The following is a 16,606-nucleotide window of genomic DNA, read 5'->3' as shown; positions in this document are numbered from 1 at the left end:
GATACGAAAAATGTATAATCGGCAAACAATTATATTATAATTAGAATAATAACGTAATTTTATAAAAGAGATTAGAATAGGATACTCGAATCTCAAGAATCGACGATTTTAATGAATTTACATATTTATTAATCAGTTTTTATTAATGTATTTAATTACTTTTAAATTATTTATTTATTTTAAGCTAATTTAATTGCAGAACTTCGGAGTTCGATTCTTTTGATTGGAAGGGAAGCTAATGACAAGAATAAAACGAAGCTGCGAGGAGTTTGTGCGAGCTTTCGGTCGCGAGCGCGACTTTAACGGCCGGCGAAGGCGGACGAGCGGCAACGAGGCTCTTGACTAATGTTCTACCTGTTGTCCCGTAACACCTATGCGTCCTACCTGTCCGCTCGCCCGGGCCCCGCGGGGGCCCCGCGTATACGCGAGCGCACACGCGTGTATACACACACGTGTGTCACGTTAGAAAAAGGTGCTTCGCGCGCGCGCGCGCGCGGGCCCTATTTGCGGGGCCAGCTTAGCATTTCAATGCGCGAAGAGACGATTCAATGCCGAGAGTGCCGTGCCCGTGCGTGCGTGCGTGCGTGCGTGCATGCGTGCGTGCGTGGCGTGCGTGAATGCGCGAGAGGGCACATGCTACGCGTGAGAAAGAGGGAAACAAACCACCTCCCCGACGGGAGGGGTACGAGGGGGGAAGGAAGAAAGAAACAGCCACGTAAGAGAGTAAGCTTGACTAATGCCACCCGGGGCCGCGGTCGTCGTGTGATCATTACTCATTTGTCACCCGTTGGATCGGGGTCCTCTGGAATCAGCCCCGGAGGGATCCCGTTGGGCCCCGCGCGTCGCGCACCGACGACCGGCAGCACCCCGTCGAGGCAGCGCCTCGTTCAGCCATCTGTTGGCGTTTACGGCCGCGCCAGAGAGCGCGATTATTATTATTTTTTTTTTTACACCTTGATGATCCTCATTGATCATATATCTACACGTGTGTTTGTGTTTCGTGACATAATCCGTAAATGTGAAGGAGTTCGGAGGGAAGGAAGTCCGAGGTTTGCGACTTCGTTGTGCGAAGATCTGTCGCCGATCGCTTGACAAATTCGATCGTGGACAAAGCGAGATATCGCCGATAAAATTTGCACTTACCTTCTGGAGAAGGCGGCCTCACATTTCGAGCAGCGGTACCGTCTGTCCCCGGTATGCAACTTCACGTGACGATCGCGACTACGCTTATGCTTGAACAGTCTGTTGCACCAACTGCATCGATACGGCATCTGATCGCCGTGGCTCTGCAATCAATAGGTGTTTGCGTGTTGCTGATAGTATTTCTTCGATTACACGATTTTATTTATGAAAAAAAAAAAGAATATAGATAGCTATAGAAAAATTTAATTGCATAAATCCATAATTGTGACTAAATAAAATTATCGTACCTCTGACGCTTCACTAAAAATCATAGAATCCAATGAAACTTATATATCGCTTAAAAGTTGCAACCTTCATTTTGGAATTTCAAAGTACCATTGATGCGCAGCTTAAAGAGTTTTTTGCTGTATATTTAGATATATATATATATATATATAATAAAATGTGTACCACACACTCGTTAATATATTCCCCGAAACATTGCGTCAACGTTAGCGACGCGTCATTTTCCAACACGTTATTTTCAATTTATGTAAAATTAAAAATCCATAGAAATTACAAGATAAAAAGTGTCTATATCAAATCCTGGAGGGTTCAGTTACAATTAACGTCTTTATACTCAGATACTCCGCGCGCGAAACTTCATCGAGCGTACGAGAAGAGAAGAGTCGGTGGAAGAGAAGGGGCGAGGTTTGCAGAGCCTTCAAGAAGAAGACGTAACGCTGGCTCTCCTCCGTCGGCTGCGAAGACGCGTCACCCATCCAGATCACACGATATGATCCATACGGCCACCTTCTTTGTGCGGCGCGCTCCCGCTCGAGGAGCTAAAGCGTTTCTCCGGCTACGAAATGGTCGCGACAAGGTAAGTAAGCTCGGCACGTACGATGATACCGTGCCGGTCGACTTTCGAGCCGTCGGCTCCTTTGAAGAGACAATCTGGACGATGGGCGAAGCGATCGCCGCCTTGGTCTCTCGCTCGGACCGCGGGGAGGAGGAGGGGGAGGGGGGGAGGGGGAGGCACCGACGCTGGACGGCTCGCCGATGGCGACAGGAGGCCTGTATGCTCGCCAGTGTTCGACAATCAGACGACAATAGGAGACATTAAAAAAATGAACGCTCGGCTGAGAATTCGGCCCATATGATTATACCTATATATCGGGATGTCAAGGAGTGTCGTCAACAAATTACGTCTACGGACGCGTGGCTAATAATAAATCTTATCGTTTATCTCTCGAAGCTGCTTCCTATCTCGGAATCTTTAATCCTGGAAGACGTGATATCCTAAGGATCTTCAAAACTTTTGCGAATTCGTCGGCATTAACTTCCGCGTGACAGGTTCGCAAAGATTGAGATTAACTCGCCGTCGGCTGTCGGCGGAGTAAGGCCGGCATTGTGCGTAGCATAAATAGACAGCTATCTTACCTAGACTCGGGGACTCGTCTTGATTATCGGAGTCGTATCTACGCGCGATTCAGCTCGCGTATGATATATATATATATATATATTCCAGCAGCGCGGGGGCTTTCGCGTTGTGAAAAGGAGAAGGGACGCGACGGGGCGGCCGCCACCTGGACGAATAACCTGATAACCGGTACAACCTGTTATGGGCACGGCGGTATAGATTCTGACCCGACGATGACCCCGCGTCATGGCCGGCCTCGGACGCGGAAGAGCGAGATAGTGCCACCGCCATGCAAAACGGAAAAAAAATCCGAAGGAGAGGACTCGCCACGCGTCTCTTCCGCGGCGACGGAAACGCGTTGACCGCGTACGGGACACGTCGACCTCGCGGAATCGCGCGACACCTCGGACTTTTTCTCACACGGCGCGAACAGAGTTCTGCTCGCGCAACGAGCATACTAATGCCTGGTGTGACGAGCGTCAATCCTCTCGGTTTCGTATTTCCCTTTTCGGTCGTACGCGGCTAACCCCGCTGTCTTACATCAACGCGTGATACTCCTGAGGTTGCGGCAATTTTTGTTAACCTCAGCAGCATTGCGAATCGCGAAAATCCAGGAGGATTGATGTACCTTTGAGCTATCGCGAAGAAACGATGGAACGCTCGACCCTTCTCATCTTTGTATCCATGGATCTTTCAGCGAAGAGATTTTTATTCTCTAAACGTTGCGATCCGAATCTTAGACGTGTATTTGCAACTTTTGTTTTCAACAATAACGAGTTATCTTGACTGGGGAATATCTATTGTTGGAAGAGTCCTGTGTCGAATGTCCTTACCTGTTCGTGCTTCTTCAGATAGCTGAGCCGCGGAAATGTCCTGTCGCAGAATTGGCAGGGGTACGGGGCGGCGGGATTATTGCCGTCGGGATTGACACCGACGTCGGCGTCGACCTCGGGCTCCGACGGGAAGCTGGCCGATGTCGGCGTCGCGCAGGAGGACGGCGTCTCGCCGCCGCGACGCGAGTTGGGCCCGCCATCCTCGCTGTGCCATGAGGAACTTCCGGTTCCCAGGGCCTCTGAAATCAATTTGGAGCAGAAATAATGTCAATAATGTGCCTTGATATCAAAATTGAATCTGAGATTTTTTTTTCACGATCTTAAGTCTGGATAATTTTTCAGTGTCTCTTTAGAATTTCTTCGCGAGAAGAGGATCTCACATTTAAAGCAAGCTTATGAGCTCATTGTATATTCGCGTAATGACACTACGAATCTGGCCGGTCTCACCTCGCTTGTTACGCATTCTTTTATTTCATTCCCGAGTAACGAGTGAAGACGGTAAAACTCGTACCATTAACCCACGAGCCTTGACTGGCTTGAGAAAGATCGTGGTCCTGGACGACCCTAGATCGCGTTAGGCTATGTCAACAAGCAGGTCCAAGCAGGACCTCGCTGTCGTTAACTCAGGGTCACTTGACACTTGGGTTTGAATTTTTCACAGTGTGCAATTTTTACAAGACAAAATCATATTCATTTATCTAATAATACACTTAATTCAACATATCATTTCGTACGCAAAAATTAATTAATACCGTAGGAGATCTCGAAAATATTATAGGTGCAAGATAATTCCTCATTGTTTTGACGAAAGTTACGCATTGTAACATGCACCTTGAAAACGCGTGAAACAATTCGGAAGTAGTGACCCCGGCACGAAACGTCAAATGACTTCGGGGGCAAAAGGGTCAAGTGAAGGGTCCCCGCGTCTCTGTCACAGAAAATCCGGCTTATCCTCCGCCTCGTCGTCGAGGGAGAGCGTGTCGCGCCGTTACTTCCGGTGCGGTCACGCCGGCTAATCACGAATAATTTATAATTGCCGGGAATGAGGACTTAGAGAGATCACCGGGCACTTTCGTGATAGAGGCGAAGCGGGGCGCGTCGCGCGTAAATGGTGGAAATGACTCGGCTAGTTGGCCGTTTCCTCATTTATCGTCGGCCCCCGGCGATGGATCGACACCCACGAGTCGATTTAAGAGATTTTGCGGAATCCCGTGTCTACGCGCGCGAGAGAGACAAAGACCGCCACCCAGAGAAGACACGAGCGACGATCTTGCGATGCTGCGTAAATGGCTCGCATCCTCCACCCACGCGTCATCCTCGCGAGGCTCGTTTCCTCCTCTCCCAGAAGGAGACCTGGTCGCTCAGGCACTGCTGTATGAATTATCGCAAGGAACGACTATATCATTCATTCGAAAGATTCGAGATTTGAGTACAAAAATATAGAAAAAGAAATATTTGATTTGAGATAAAGATATCAGGAGAAAATTAATGAAGTTTCATAGACGAAACAGTCTACGATCTATCGTGTTTCATAGACAAGACTGTTCCAAGAGACACTTATTTTTTTTTTCACGTTGCACAACAACACGGGCACCTATCGGGGGGCGTTCGCCCAATTGGCATCGCGATTGACTCACGCGTTCCGATCGCTTCTTAGAGAGACGCTGAAAAAGTTCCGTTAGAAAAGACCTATCTACACGTTGCGAAACGTGACCGATCGTTGCGCGTGCGACAATGTAAGACTAGAGACAGGCACTTTGACAAATCGATTTATAAATAGAAAATCTACATCTGTGTTGCCTGCCGCTTCGTTGTTATTCGCGAGAACACCTAACTGACCTATGGGCACTCCACATATCGTTTCGCGCCACGTGAGGAGAGCGAGATGTCGGGGGTGGCTCGAGAGAGAGAAAGACCTCTCCCGGGTCCGGAGAGATCACTCTTATTTAGCCCGTGATCGTGTCCAATCGGCGACGATGTGTCATCCGGGTGAAAATAGGCGCATTTAGCGGCGCGAGCTGCCGATGCGCGCGTTAGCGACCTGCACCGCGTCGTGTCGCGTCGTCTCGCTGACGATGCTGTTGTCGCCTCGTGTGCCCCCGGGGACTATTTATAGGAGCGCTTCGACGACGCTTATTAATAGGGGCCCGATTTAACGCCTTCGTTAATTGTGACTTATGCCGGACCGCGCGCGTGCCTCGCGTGGATTTTCGCGCCAGTGGCGTAAGCACGGATCCGTAACGATGCCTAATCCACGAAATTTACCCTCGAGAAGAGTGTCCCCTTCGTTTTTCCCATCATAATCTCCCTCTAAATTTTCCATATTTCTCCCTCCTAATTTTCCGACTGGTGCTTACGAATATTCTTATACCTCCAATCTCAGTCTAAATCGGAAGTTTTTTTTTTTAATTCTGTTTGTGATCGTGTCGTCCTTCGCTTTATATATTCGAAAGAAAAAAATGGATTTTATCATACAAGATTCGAATCGGATCGTTGGAGATGTCTTCTTAATTTGATGACTTTCATTTGTTTTGAAAAATTAATGGGAGGTGATTGTACTGTACCGATTTAGCTTGACACTCGGATTTCAAACACTGACATTAGTGTTTGACATCGAGCAGCATTCCGCGATAAATATTCATGCCGTCCACTCGCAATTACGAAGCAAAATTATCGCCGCTGTTACCGGCGACAGAGTTTAATAGCGCGCTCGTCAGAAAGCCATTTTGTATCAACTTGTTCTTGGCGAACATCATCAATCGCAACGTGCTTAAAGATGTACGTGCGCGTGCGTGTGACTGCAGATCGGTTATTTATCGCGCAAGGATGAGCATTTGTCACGGGGAGATTTTCGCGCGAGTAATAAAATTTCACGTTACCTCACCAGGCTCAATTTACACGCAACCGACGATTTGAGCGCCTCCAGCGAAAGTCCAAAGCTCCTCGAAGAGGAGGAATATCGAAAGAGAGATGTAGAAAGTGAGAAAGTTATTTTCTTCGAGTATAGTTCAAACGGAACTTGAAATCAAATTTTACGTTTCAGATATGACACGAGATTATTTAGATAATCTGTATGTAACTTGTAATTAGTAAAATATCTAAGTAGAGTAAATGATGTATCGCGTCGCGTTTCAAGAGCTCGGACTCTGCACGTGTAACGTGGCCACGTGTCTGTTTTAAACGGAGTGCGATTAGTCAGCAACTTTGCATCGAGGCAAAGTGCCAGAAACAAGAAACGAGAGAGAGAAAAAGGAGTGATCATCACGAGAGGTATCGGTGCTCTCTAAGGACGGAAACGATGTGATCATAAGTGTGTTGTGATTAATCCTCTTAGTCTCGCATTTCTCGTGACGAAACACCACGCCGCAATGATAGCGCCCGAGACAATACTCATGATAAACTGCGCATGGACAAAATCCCTAAATTCCTTCCAACGGAACAAATAAGTACAAGAAATGTAAATATAGCCACAGGTAGAGTTATTTGCCTTAAATTGCCTTTGTATAATCATGCGAATCAATATAAACTGAATTCCAAGTTTTATTTCAAACTTAACCAAGAATATTTTAATAGCACGTCGACATTTGTTAACTCTAATGGCATTCTTTTACACTTTTAATAATTTTACATCAGGCCAAATTTAACGCCGAGAAAATTTTTCGCGCTGAGTCTGAGTCCGAAGTTCCACGGCGCCGAGTAAAAAGTTGTAGAATGAGATGAAGGAACGCGAAGGTTCCTTCCTCAAACTATCAAATTTTGTGGAAAAATGCGACAGTAGAATTTCGGGTAAATGAAAATCGAGCGGTAACACATCGATAGGAAGAATATAGGAGAGATAGGAAGATAACGGGAGAAGAGAGAAAAATAAAGAAAGATGACTTATCCTCAGACCTTTAGATTTGCCTTGTTCGTCCTGTTGTGGTTCCTTGTGTGCGTGAATCTTCCCTATCAGCAGTTCCAGCCGTGAACTGTTGCCTTTGAAGAGCATTTTGTTCTTCTTAGATAGCGTTCACTTTAACTGAATCTTCAGTTTGTTACCGAGCAGTCACGTGTTTGATGCAAATTATCAAGCACGTTCGGTGAGCCGAAAGTCGTCACCGAAATGTTGATACAGAATTATAAATTGTCAATATTTAAACGGTGCTTCCGTTGGAAATAAGACGAGTTGAAATCGGTGTGAGATTAGCTCAGTGAGAAAGATCAGCTGAGGCCACCTAGACAAGATCGATAAATTCGTGACGTTCGTTAAGGATTGGTCACAACGAGGTATCAATCCAACTGTCATTAAAACGTATCGACTAAGATGTCAATGCTACCAAATGGCTTTACGTGTCAATTAACAAGCAGCTTTCGATGATCCCGATTTATAAGGCACACCCCGCCTATATTCGTTCCGAATATCGTTCCGAAAATAATTCAATTTTTTTATACACACTGCACGTCAAATCTGAAAAGGCACGGGCGAGCGCGCGTGTTCTCAAATCCAAGAAAATCGCCACGATTTCATTCGGCCCGTTCCTCGAGTACCACGTTTAGTTAAGTCGGAGTATCTCTCGATCGGCTTCTCCGCTTCGCGTGATCTTCGGTATCAGGCACTTAGTGTACTCCCGTAACTCCCGTCGTACTCGCGCCCTGTAGCCTCTCCGCTAGATTCCACCGGTCTGGATCGGTCTGGATCGCGCGAGTCGGCGATCGATCCATCGTCGATCGCGATGCTCTGAGGACTGCGGGACTCGTCAGTAGTCGACCCGGTATCTCGGGCGATCTCGAGGCGAGCGCGCGTCAAGGGGGTCCCACCCGTGACTATTATCGCGCGCGATGCAAAGCGACGCACGTATGCACACATATACGCGCGCGCGCATACACACACACACACACACACACACACACACACACACACACAAACACACACGCGTACACACGGCCGAAGTTCTCCGCCAACGTGGTGCCGGCAGAAAACGACGGCAGGAAGAAGGAAAGAGAGGGGACCGCGAAAAGCCGCGCGAGAGAGGCCAGGGAGTCCTCTGGGAAACCAGCCACCGCATTGGACGGTAGGCGGGCTCACACACTAACGAGTACACCCACCTTCCGAGAACCGAGAACCACCGCCACCCGGCACCTATTTAACCTTTCTCGTAACCGGCTCCTCCACCTAATCCTCCATCACGCGCAGGGACCCCGAGGAGGACGCCGAGTGCGTGAGCGCACTCGGCGTTCGCCAGCCGCGAAAACTCGACTCGGCGTTGACGTAACTTCGAAGGTTTGCGGGCCTTCTCTCTCTCTCTCTCTCTCTCTCTCGACGATTTTGTATTAGGAGATTTCGAGAGAACGGTTCTAATAAAGAAAGCGCACTGATGCTGGTTAATATTTATTAAAAATAGGAAAAAAAAAATAAGCAGAACAAAATGAGGAAACTGCGATTCTTCTTTTCTTCGTCCATATTAATAAAACTGCCATATTAATTAATTGTAAAGTCAAGTGGTTCTTTTATTTTTATTATTGTGAGGTGGTACCGCAAATATAACGACCGTTTCGCTCATTTGAACCTTCTAAATCGCGTACAATCGTTTTTCTCAACTTTGTTTCTTCGCACCCAGTCGCTCGAATAATCGAACTCTCTGCTTGTCGAATTCACAGCGATTTCGTACGCGAGGCGTCTCGTTACCCGCGGCTAATGCTACAAAAGCACCGGTCAGGAAACTTTCAACGGGGTATTCGACCACGGAAGAGTGCCGTTATCGCTCGGTTAACTCGGTAGAAAAGGAGTCTTCGTTCCGCGCGAAGAAAATCACTCGCAATGTTCGGGATAAAATTCTTATCAAATTTTATAGACAGAATTAGGCAAAATTAAATTCATAAATTGTATTGGAAATATTTAAGTTTATAAATGGACCTCTAAAATATAGTTATATTATTATAAATGGTTACATGTAATTATAATTATTGTTATAATTATAATTATTATTTTACATAATTACATATGTTATCGAATGCTGAATAAAAATGTGCTTGGCGTAAGCTAATTTTTAGTTTTGACAGCACACAGCACATGGCCCGTCATGGGGAGAAATTACTCTCCTTTTCTTTTCTCGAGAAGACTTCACAAACACGAAGAAGAAGCAGAAGAAGAAAAGGGACAGTTGGGAGTAAGAAAGGCAAATTTCGGTAGTGAGGGCCCCCCCCCGTGAGTCCTGTGAAATCGCGCGGAATGGATTCTCACACGCGGCTGGAGCTCTGTACCACCTTATGGGGTACACAACGACGGAGCGTATGGGCACCCTATGGGGATCCATGAGGTGCACGGTCCGCAACGTAAACCGTGCCCAGGAAGGCGCCAGTGCCCACCCATCGCGATTATTTATCTCGTTGCGATCACGGCATTAGGTGGTCCCCGATGTCTTTCTCTTCTTTTCTTTCTCGCCCTTTTATTTTTCGCCACCTTCCGCGCTCTGATCGATATGTCGCCTGTAATTCCTGCAGTGACGTCGTTCATCGTCTACAATACGCGCCACGACGCCGACGGTATAAATTGAGACTTTATCCGAGAAAAAGAACATATTTATTTTTAGTTAACTCTGGCATAATTCTTTTTGCGCGATTCTTGTGACAGGTTCATCATCGACGGTCTAACAACTTCCATAGTTTGCGGTATCATCGCGACGCGATCAATCTATCGCTGAAGTGGACCGGATCATGCAAACGAGTTCACTCGATCCCGATCGAGATGAAAACCGTGCGATCTGTCCCACCGAGGCGAGACCGTAAATCGAGATAATAAGAAAAGCAGAAAAAAGAGAGAGAGAGAGAGAGAGAGAGAGAGAGAGAGAGAGAGAAAGAGACGTCGATCTTAGCAATCGCCGTCTTAGGTACGCACGTCCGAGCATGCACGAGTTATCTTAAACAACTGCGATACTGCCTTTGTCTGCGATTATATCTGTGCTCTCACGATTTTACACCCTTAACGGCGAGGCTCCTCCGAGTCCCGTTAAGAGCGATATTCTCGAAGGAGAAGAGAGAGAGAGAGGAATCCGATGAATCGCCGGACGATTTTTTGAGGGATCGACGATCGAGGAAACCTCGGCGCAAAGGAAAAAAGGGATTAGGAGCTCGTTAATGCGCGATAAGGGCGACTTGCCCGACGTGGATTCTCTTCGTAATTCGGGTCGACCGAGTCGTTGTGGGAGGCACCTTAATAAGGCGCATGTGCGAGCGAAGACGATGTTGCGAGCGACTCCGCCTACGCGCCCAGGCTCCGTCCGCGTCTCGCTCACTCGCGTGGAGTACGCACGCGTTTTCTCCTTACCGCCGTCCACGTTCCCACACGCGCGCTACCACCCACACGTGCACACACGTTACGCAACGCACGCTCGTCGGCTCCCACCACCGGTGGATGCGCCACGCGCGATTTCATTCATAGCCATCCGCGCGCGTGTTAGGCGATGCTCACACGCGAAAGACTCGTCGACGAATCGGCCGTTATCGTTTGATCCGCGAGCAAGGATTTCTTCGTGCGATCGTACTATTTGTCAAATACTAAGATAACATCAGCCTGATAATCGGATGATCCAGGTTTGATTTCTGGCAGGGAATTTTTCGTATAAGAAATTTCCGAAGAAAGGGCAGGAAGGGGGTAATTGATCTTCGTAAATTTGATCATCGATTTATAAAGATTTCAGTTTTAAGTTTTGCAGCGTTTTCAAATTAAAAGTAACGATGCTTTGCGATGTAAAGTAATTGTTTCGAATTTACTCAAGATGAAATTCAATAATAGAGAATTGACTTCTAAGATCTAGTAGTCATCCTCTCTGATTTGCTCTTTGTACTATTTGTGTAATGGAAAATAATTAAAAAGTTACAGAAAATAATAGAAAAAAATCATAGAAATCATTAACGCGGTGCCATAAAGTATTATATATGTAAAAATTTTTTTAGGTCAATGCAGAAAGAGTATGTTGAACTCAATTATTACAAGATTGTGTATTTTTGGTGAAGAATCATCTCTCGAGTTACACCAAACGTTCGCAAAGATGCGACTATGTTTCGCTCAAAATTGCGGTTTTGCGGTTGAATCCTCGACGAGAGGCGCCCAGTAATTTTGCCAGCTCACTTATGTAAAATCAATTTCATTCGATACACGCTCGTTTTGCAGGCGATAAATTCTGCATAATACGCATCTCTCCCAGTTGATCTTGGAGACGTAGGGCCGGCGCATCGCCGCATTACCGTTTTGCTATTTGCGGTCGGCAGATCACACGAAAACCGTAGGAAATCGCGCCTCGATATTCACGAAGGCCTGTGAGAACGCGGGCGACCAGGCCGTACGACGTTCCTTCATGAATTTATTAGATTGAGACTTTCTCACGCGAGCATCTCCGAGGAGATCCGCGAGACGCGGAAGTGGCGCATCGTTTCTATCGTTTCTCATGACTTTCTCGAGCAAGTTGAACGAAAAACCGAAATTATTTATTTAGAAACGACCATCACGAAAACTATTCTCTTTGTGCTTCCAAGCCAAAATGTATCTGCTTAGCTCTCATTGTTAGTTCCGTAATTTAAAAATAAAATCCAAATATAATTATTATGAAAATAAATATGCGAATTATTTATTTCTTCATTTTTTATTTATCATTGATTATTAAGAATAATCGAATTTTTTCCATATTCCTTTTACTCGCTAATTATCTTGGTTCCTTCGCTCGTATCGCTGTACCAAGGAATCGTAAATTTCAACTCAAACGGAGCCCTTTCGTCGAGATAACTTCCGACCCGTGTGGCTGAAGTGAGTTACGCGACCAGCAGGAAGCAAGCTGACCGGAAGCGCCTTTACCCTCTTAGACGATGCACCCTCGACCGTTTATCTTGGTGGTAGAGAATAGGCGAGATACCCCGTTCTTAAGTCTCAAGTCGTCGGGGCATTAACGAACCGGACTTTAAGAGTCTAGATTAGTGGCGGAAGACGGGAAGCTCTTGTCTTCCGGAGTGTTAATTAGCACCGGACACTGCATGGTAACGTCGGGGAAAGTCTAGAATTATATATCTCATTGTGTGTCGAGAACTTGGTCCGATAACGCGAAATAAGTGGCATGCTATCTCGGAAAAAATGTCAAGAACAAACTGATTTTGCGTTGGTATTTGTAGCGAGCGACAAGATTTACACGAATATAAAACAATTATACAAATATACAAAATACATTAAAAATAATAAAAGTAATATGTAAAATGTATTAAAATTCAAATAGCAGAGATATGTAACAAATCATTATGATAAATAATTTAAATAATTTAATATCGTAATACATGGATATTAGACATAATTTATTATATATGATATTGTACACTATTATTATTAAACTGTATTTCTTACATTAGTAGATGTATTTAGTGAGCAATGATATATTTAATAGGAGAGATTTTTTTTTTTATCGTAAATCCGGAGTCCATTAAAAATTGGAATGTTATTGCTACCGTCACGGTCCTTTATGGAGGGTCATTTTAAAGATATTTCAGAAATGACTAGCACATCCTGATAAAAATCCCTTGTATAGCATATCTAATCTAAAAAGTTACACGATACCGACTAAAGAATTTCGAGCCTGAGCACGGGAAACTCCGGTAGCTAATTTCTTAACGGAGCTAATGGACCGCCCATATCGTCCACTAATGCACTTATATCAAAATATTAATATCAAAATATCTGAATAATCTATCAATTATTCACCATAATAAACTTTCCTTGGGTTAAAGATTTAAAAATATCTTTATGACACTTTCATACAATTTTCCCATTCATAGTTAAATTTGCACCAACAATATCGAAATTAGCATTTTTAAATTCCAAAGAATCTAAAAATACTAATCAAATTTTCATCATTGCTTTATTGAGACATAATTGCTCCTTTAATTATTTACACATTAAAAGCTTTGCTCCACGCTTTTCTCGCAGAACTAATCGACACCATTTCTAGAAAATCGAGTCATTCAGCATACTCTTGGCGAGTCGTGAGTTCGACGAGCGTGATACAAACTCATTTATTTTTTTCCAGTCGTACCTTTACTCCCGCCAAGACTCATCGACACCCCGTTCAGATGTACGCATCTTTCCGGCATCTCCGGCAATAAGGGATCCCTAACTATCTTTTTCGCCGAACGAACGGAACGAAAGCGCACGGTATTGTCGACCACGAGCAGAGATCGAGCAGGTGAGTTCTTAATACGTTGTTGGGGGGCCCTGATATCAAAGCCGGCCGCCTCGAGGGTCCATCCCGAGGGATTCGACGCGACCACCGCTCATCATTAAGGCCCACTGAACCGTTTATTTCCAGCAACGGGGCCCACGGACGAGTCGCTGAAAAACAAACGCCCGGCACCGCCCGTAACCACCTACAATATTACCTGAACTGCACGGGCGTGTCGTAATTTCGATTTCACTGGGGTTACACCTGGCCACATCTCAACGCCACAATTAACGCGTTAATCGGTCACTTTCGTCACGTGCATGTACCCGTTTTTAACAGTAATTGAAAATAAATCAATAAATTATTTTTTTTAATCAACTTTATGTATACAAGCTTTATGTATACATGCTGGTCACAAGTGGAGATCAATTACTCGAGAGATGACTGAGAATCCAGAAACAAGAAAAAAAGTTGATATAAACATAGATCTGGAAACATGTTGTTTTTGAGTTATCATTATTCTTATGTTGAAATTTTTAATTATTGGACTATCGAAGTTGTTTGTCAAAATTTCACGTGAAAATACAGCTCGCTTAGCATCTCTTGGCAGAGATCAGGACTTCGTAGTTGTGCCAAAGCAGTCTAATTTGAACGCAAGTTTAATTTGACTTTAACTATGTTACAAAACTCATAAAGATCATCATCTCTTCTTTCAATTTTGGCAAAAAAATTCGAAAGCGAAGCAATTTCAAATTTCAACGTAAAAATAGCGCTAACTCGAAGACAATGCATTTTTGAATCTATGTTTATATCAACTTTTTTTCTTGTTTTTGAGTCCCCATTCATCTCCCCAGTAATTGATCTTGACTACGGAACATCCTGTATAAATCTCAATGACTAAACATGACACTTGCTTTGCAGCTAAAAAAGTGAACTACTGGCGATATGATACTGCAGTTTAACGGTGCATAAAATTATTTTGTTTAGTATATTATAATATGCTATAGTATACGAAGGGTAAATCCATCACGGCGCGTGCCCTTCGGTCACGCATCGATTGCGAGGATCATCGAGGTACATCGAGCTTGAGACTCACCTGTCCTCTCGAGAGTAGAATGCACGCTCGGTAAAATGTACGCGAGTGTAAGCCGTCGAAAAAAAAGGCAAAAGAAAAAGTAGCGAGTAAGAAGGCACCTGACAAAGCCGCACGATCTATTTCACGAGTAGTAAGTAGCACCTGCAGCCACTGCCCTCGCGATCGCTGGACCGAAGCTTTCGTTAACAACGCGAACACTCTCGGCTTCTTATTCAATGAAAATTTTATTTCCCATGTAATTAAGGCCAACGTTAATTTTTCTGCGTTATCGACATAATTTAAAAATCACTTAAAAATCACAACATATGTTGAGTATAAGTCATGCGACAATAAAAATAAAAAATCTATCTAATTTTAGAATTTTATTTTAATTAATATAATTTATAATAAAATTCTAAAATTATAGAGAATTAAAAAATCGATGCTTAATTTAATCATTCGTATGGAAATGTAAAATATTCCGAGTAAAATTTTTAAGTAGGAAAAATTAGGATTTATTGCGAAAAGATTTCAAGGATTTTTGGACGTGTCAATCTTTGATTAGACTCTCTCTTTCTTTAAATTGAGATCGGGGAAATAAAGGGGCAGAGAATTAAATGGACAATTGTTTTCACTCCGGTATTGTTCCGCGGTTGTTTCTGATTGGACGTCACAAAGCGATACTCGCCGTGATATCGAAATCGAAGTTTCGCAAAGAAAGTTTCGGCAGATTGACATGGCGGGGAGACTTTCATCCGACACGGGAAAGTGCTAAACCGCGAGATCCTCAGTTTTTTGCTTCTTCTATGGATTACGTTAATAGAAAAATTTGAGCGACCGACCGAATGAATCGAGAATAAAAACCGCTATTCTTGCAGTATTTGTTACTAAATTAATATCGGTGGGACTCACTTAATCAAGATCGTAAGATCCCTCGATCTTAAAAGTCTTCTTTGTAAATTTCACTTTTCTTTTTCTATTTTAAATAATCAAATAGAAGACACAGAGTCCCATTTTACACTGAAAAATTTCTATCGTCGAAATTGAACGTTTATCGATTTTATTGAGATATAATTCCGAGAGATATCGATTACTCATACAGAGAGAAAATTAATACGTATTATTTATGTCTTTTAGATATTTATCTTTGCTGGAGAGAAAACGAGAGGTCATTAAAAGCGTAAGAAAATCGAAGGTTAACGAGGCAACTATATCGATTTAAATGTGTCGCAGGTATGCTAGTATGGTACTACTTGTTGCTTCGCGATACATATAGTGCGACCGAATAACACGAGAACCGATCCTCTGCCTCGAACACAGAAAAAAAAAAGGATCCCTGACTCTGTCGTTCACACCCTTTTCTCGAACGTCGCAGCAATTTGAAATAATCACGTACGTCAATATAATTTCGCAAAATACATGGAATATAAATTGCACAACATTCGGCAAACTTGTTAATTTAAATTCCAATGATGCAGAAAAGCAAAAATAATACATTATCTCTTGTAAAATAAAGGAGACAACTCACGTCCTCTCTCTCTCTCTCTCTCTCTCTCTCTCTCTCTCTCTCTCTCTCTCTCTCTCTGCGAAAGGAAATTATAATTTTTATATATTTCTATAAAATTGGCATGCATGAAATGTGGCAGGAGATTTTGAAGATGGGGGGGAAGAGGAGGAGAAAAGAGGTTCGATGAACGCCAAACGTATGAAAAATAAGGCGCCATGTAGGAATAAATTATCCCTCGCTTTTACAAATAAACTCTATTAAGCCCGACGCGACTCGGGCAATTACGCAACGATCGGCTGTCCGGAGAGAGAGAGAGAGAGAGAGAGAGAGAGAGAGAGAGAAAGAGAGAGTGCGATTCTTAGAAGGTAGAATAAAGATGGATCTCGTTAGGCACACACTCGCGCAAACGGTGGGTAGATAGGTGCCTCCTCGTGGGTGCCCCGAGGCGTCGCGTACCTGGATCTCAGATTA

General features: G+C 44.1%; 1 protein-coding gene across 5 annotated transcripts in view; it reads right to left on the bottom strand.

The window, feature by feature from the left end:
* Window positions 1-16,606, bottom strand: part of L (zinc finger protein Lobe) — a 75,650-nt gene that overhangs the window by 11,235 nt on the left and 47,809 nt on the right. For 4 of the 5 annotated variants that reach the window (XM_025218076.2, XM_089079110.1, XM_089079111.1 and 1 more), the window contains 2 exons: window positions 3,379-3,617; window positions 1,144-1,286 (listed from right to left, as the gene is read on the bottom strand). In XM_025218076.2, coding sequence (XP_025073861.2) covers window positions 1,144-1,286; window positions 3,379-3,617 — 382 coding nt within the window. Of the gene's footprint in view, window positions 1-1,143; window positions 1,287-3,378; window positions 3,618-7,269; window positions 8,280-16,606 lie in introns of those variants that run through there. The other variant, XM_089079113.1, reaches the window with a different exon arrangement.

Source organism: Pogonomyrmex barbatus, unplaced genomic scaffold (assembly GCF_055798465.1).
Source record: "Pogonomyrmex barbatus isolate J1 unplaced genomic scaffold, ASM5579846v1 scaffold3, whole genome shotgun sequence".
Taxonomy (NCBI): domain Eukaryota; kingdom Metazoa; phylum Arthropoda; class Insecta; order Hymenoptera; family Formicidae; genus Pogonomyrmex; species Pogonomyrmex barbatus.
Note: the sequence above shows the minus strand (reverse complement) of the source record. Positions and strands in the feature narration are given on the sequence as shown.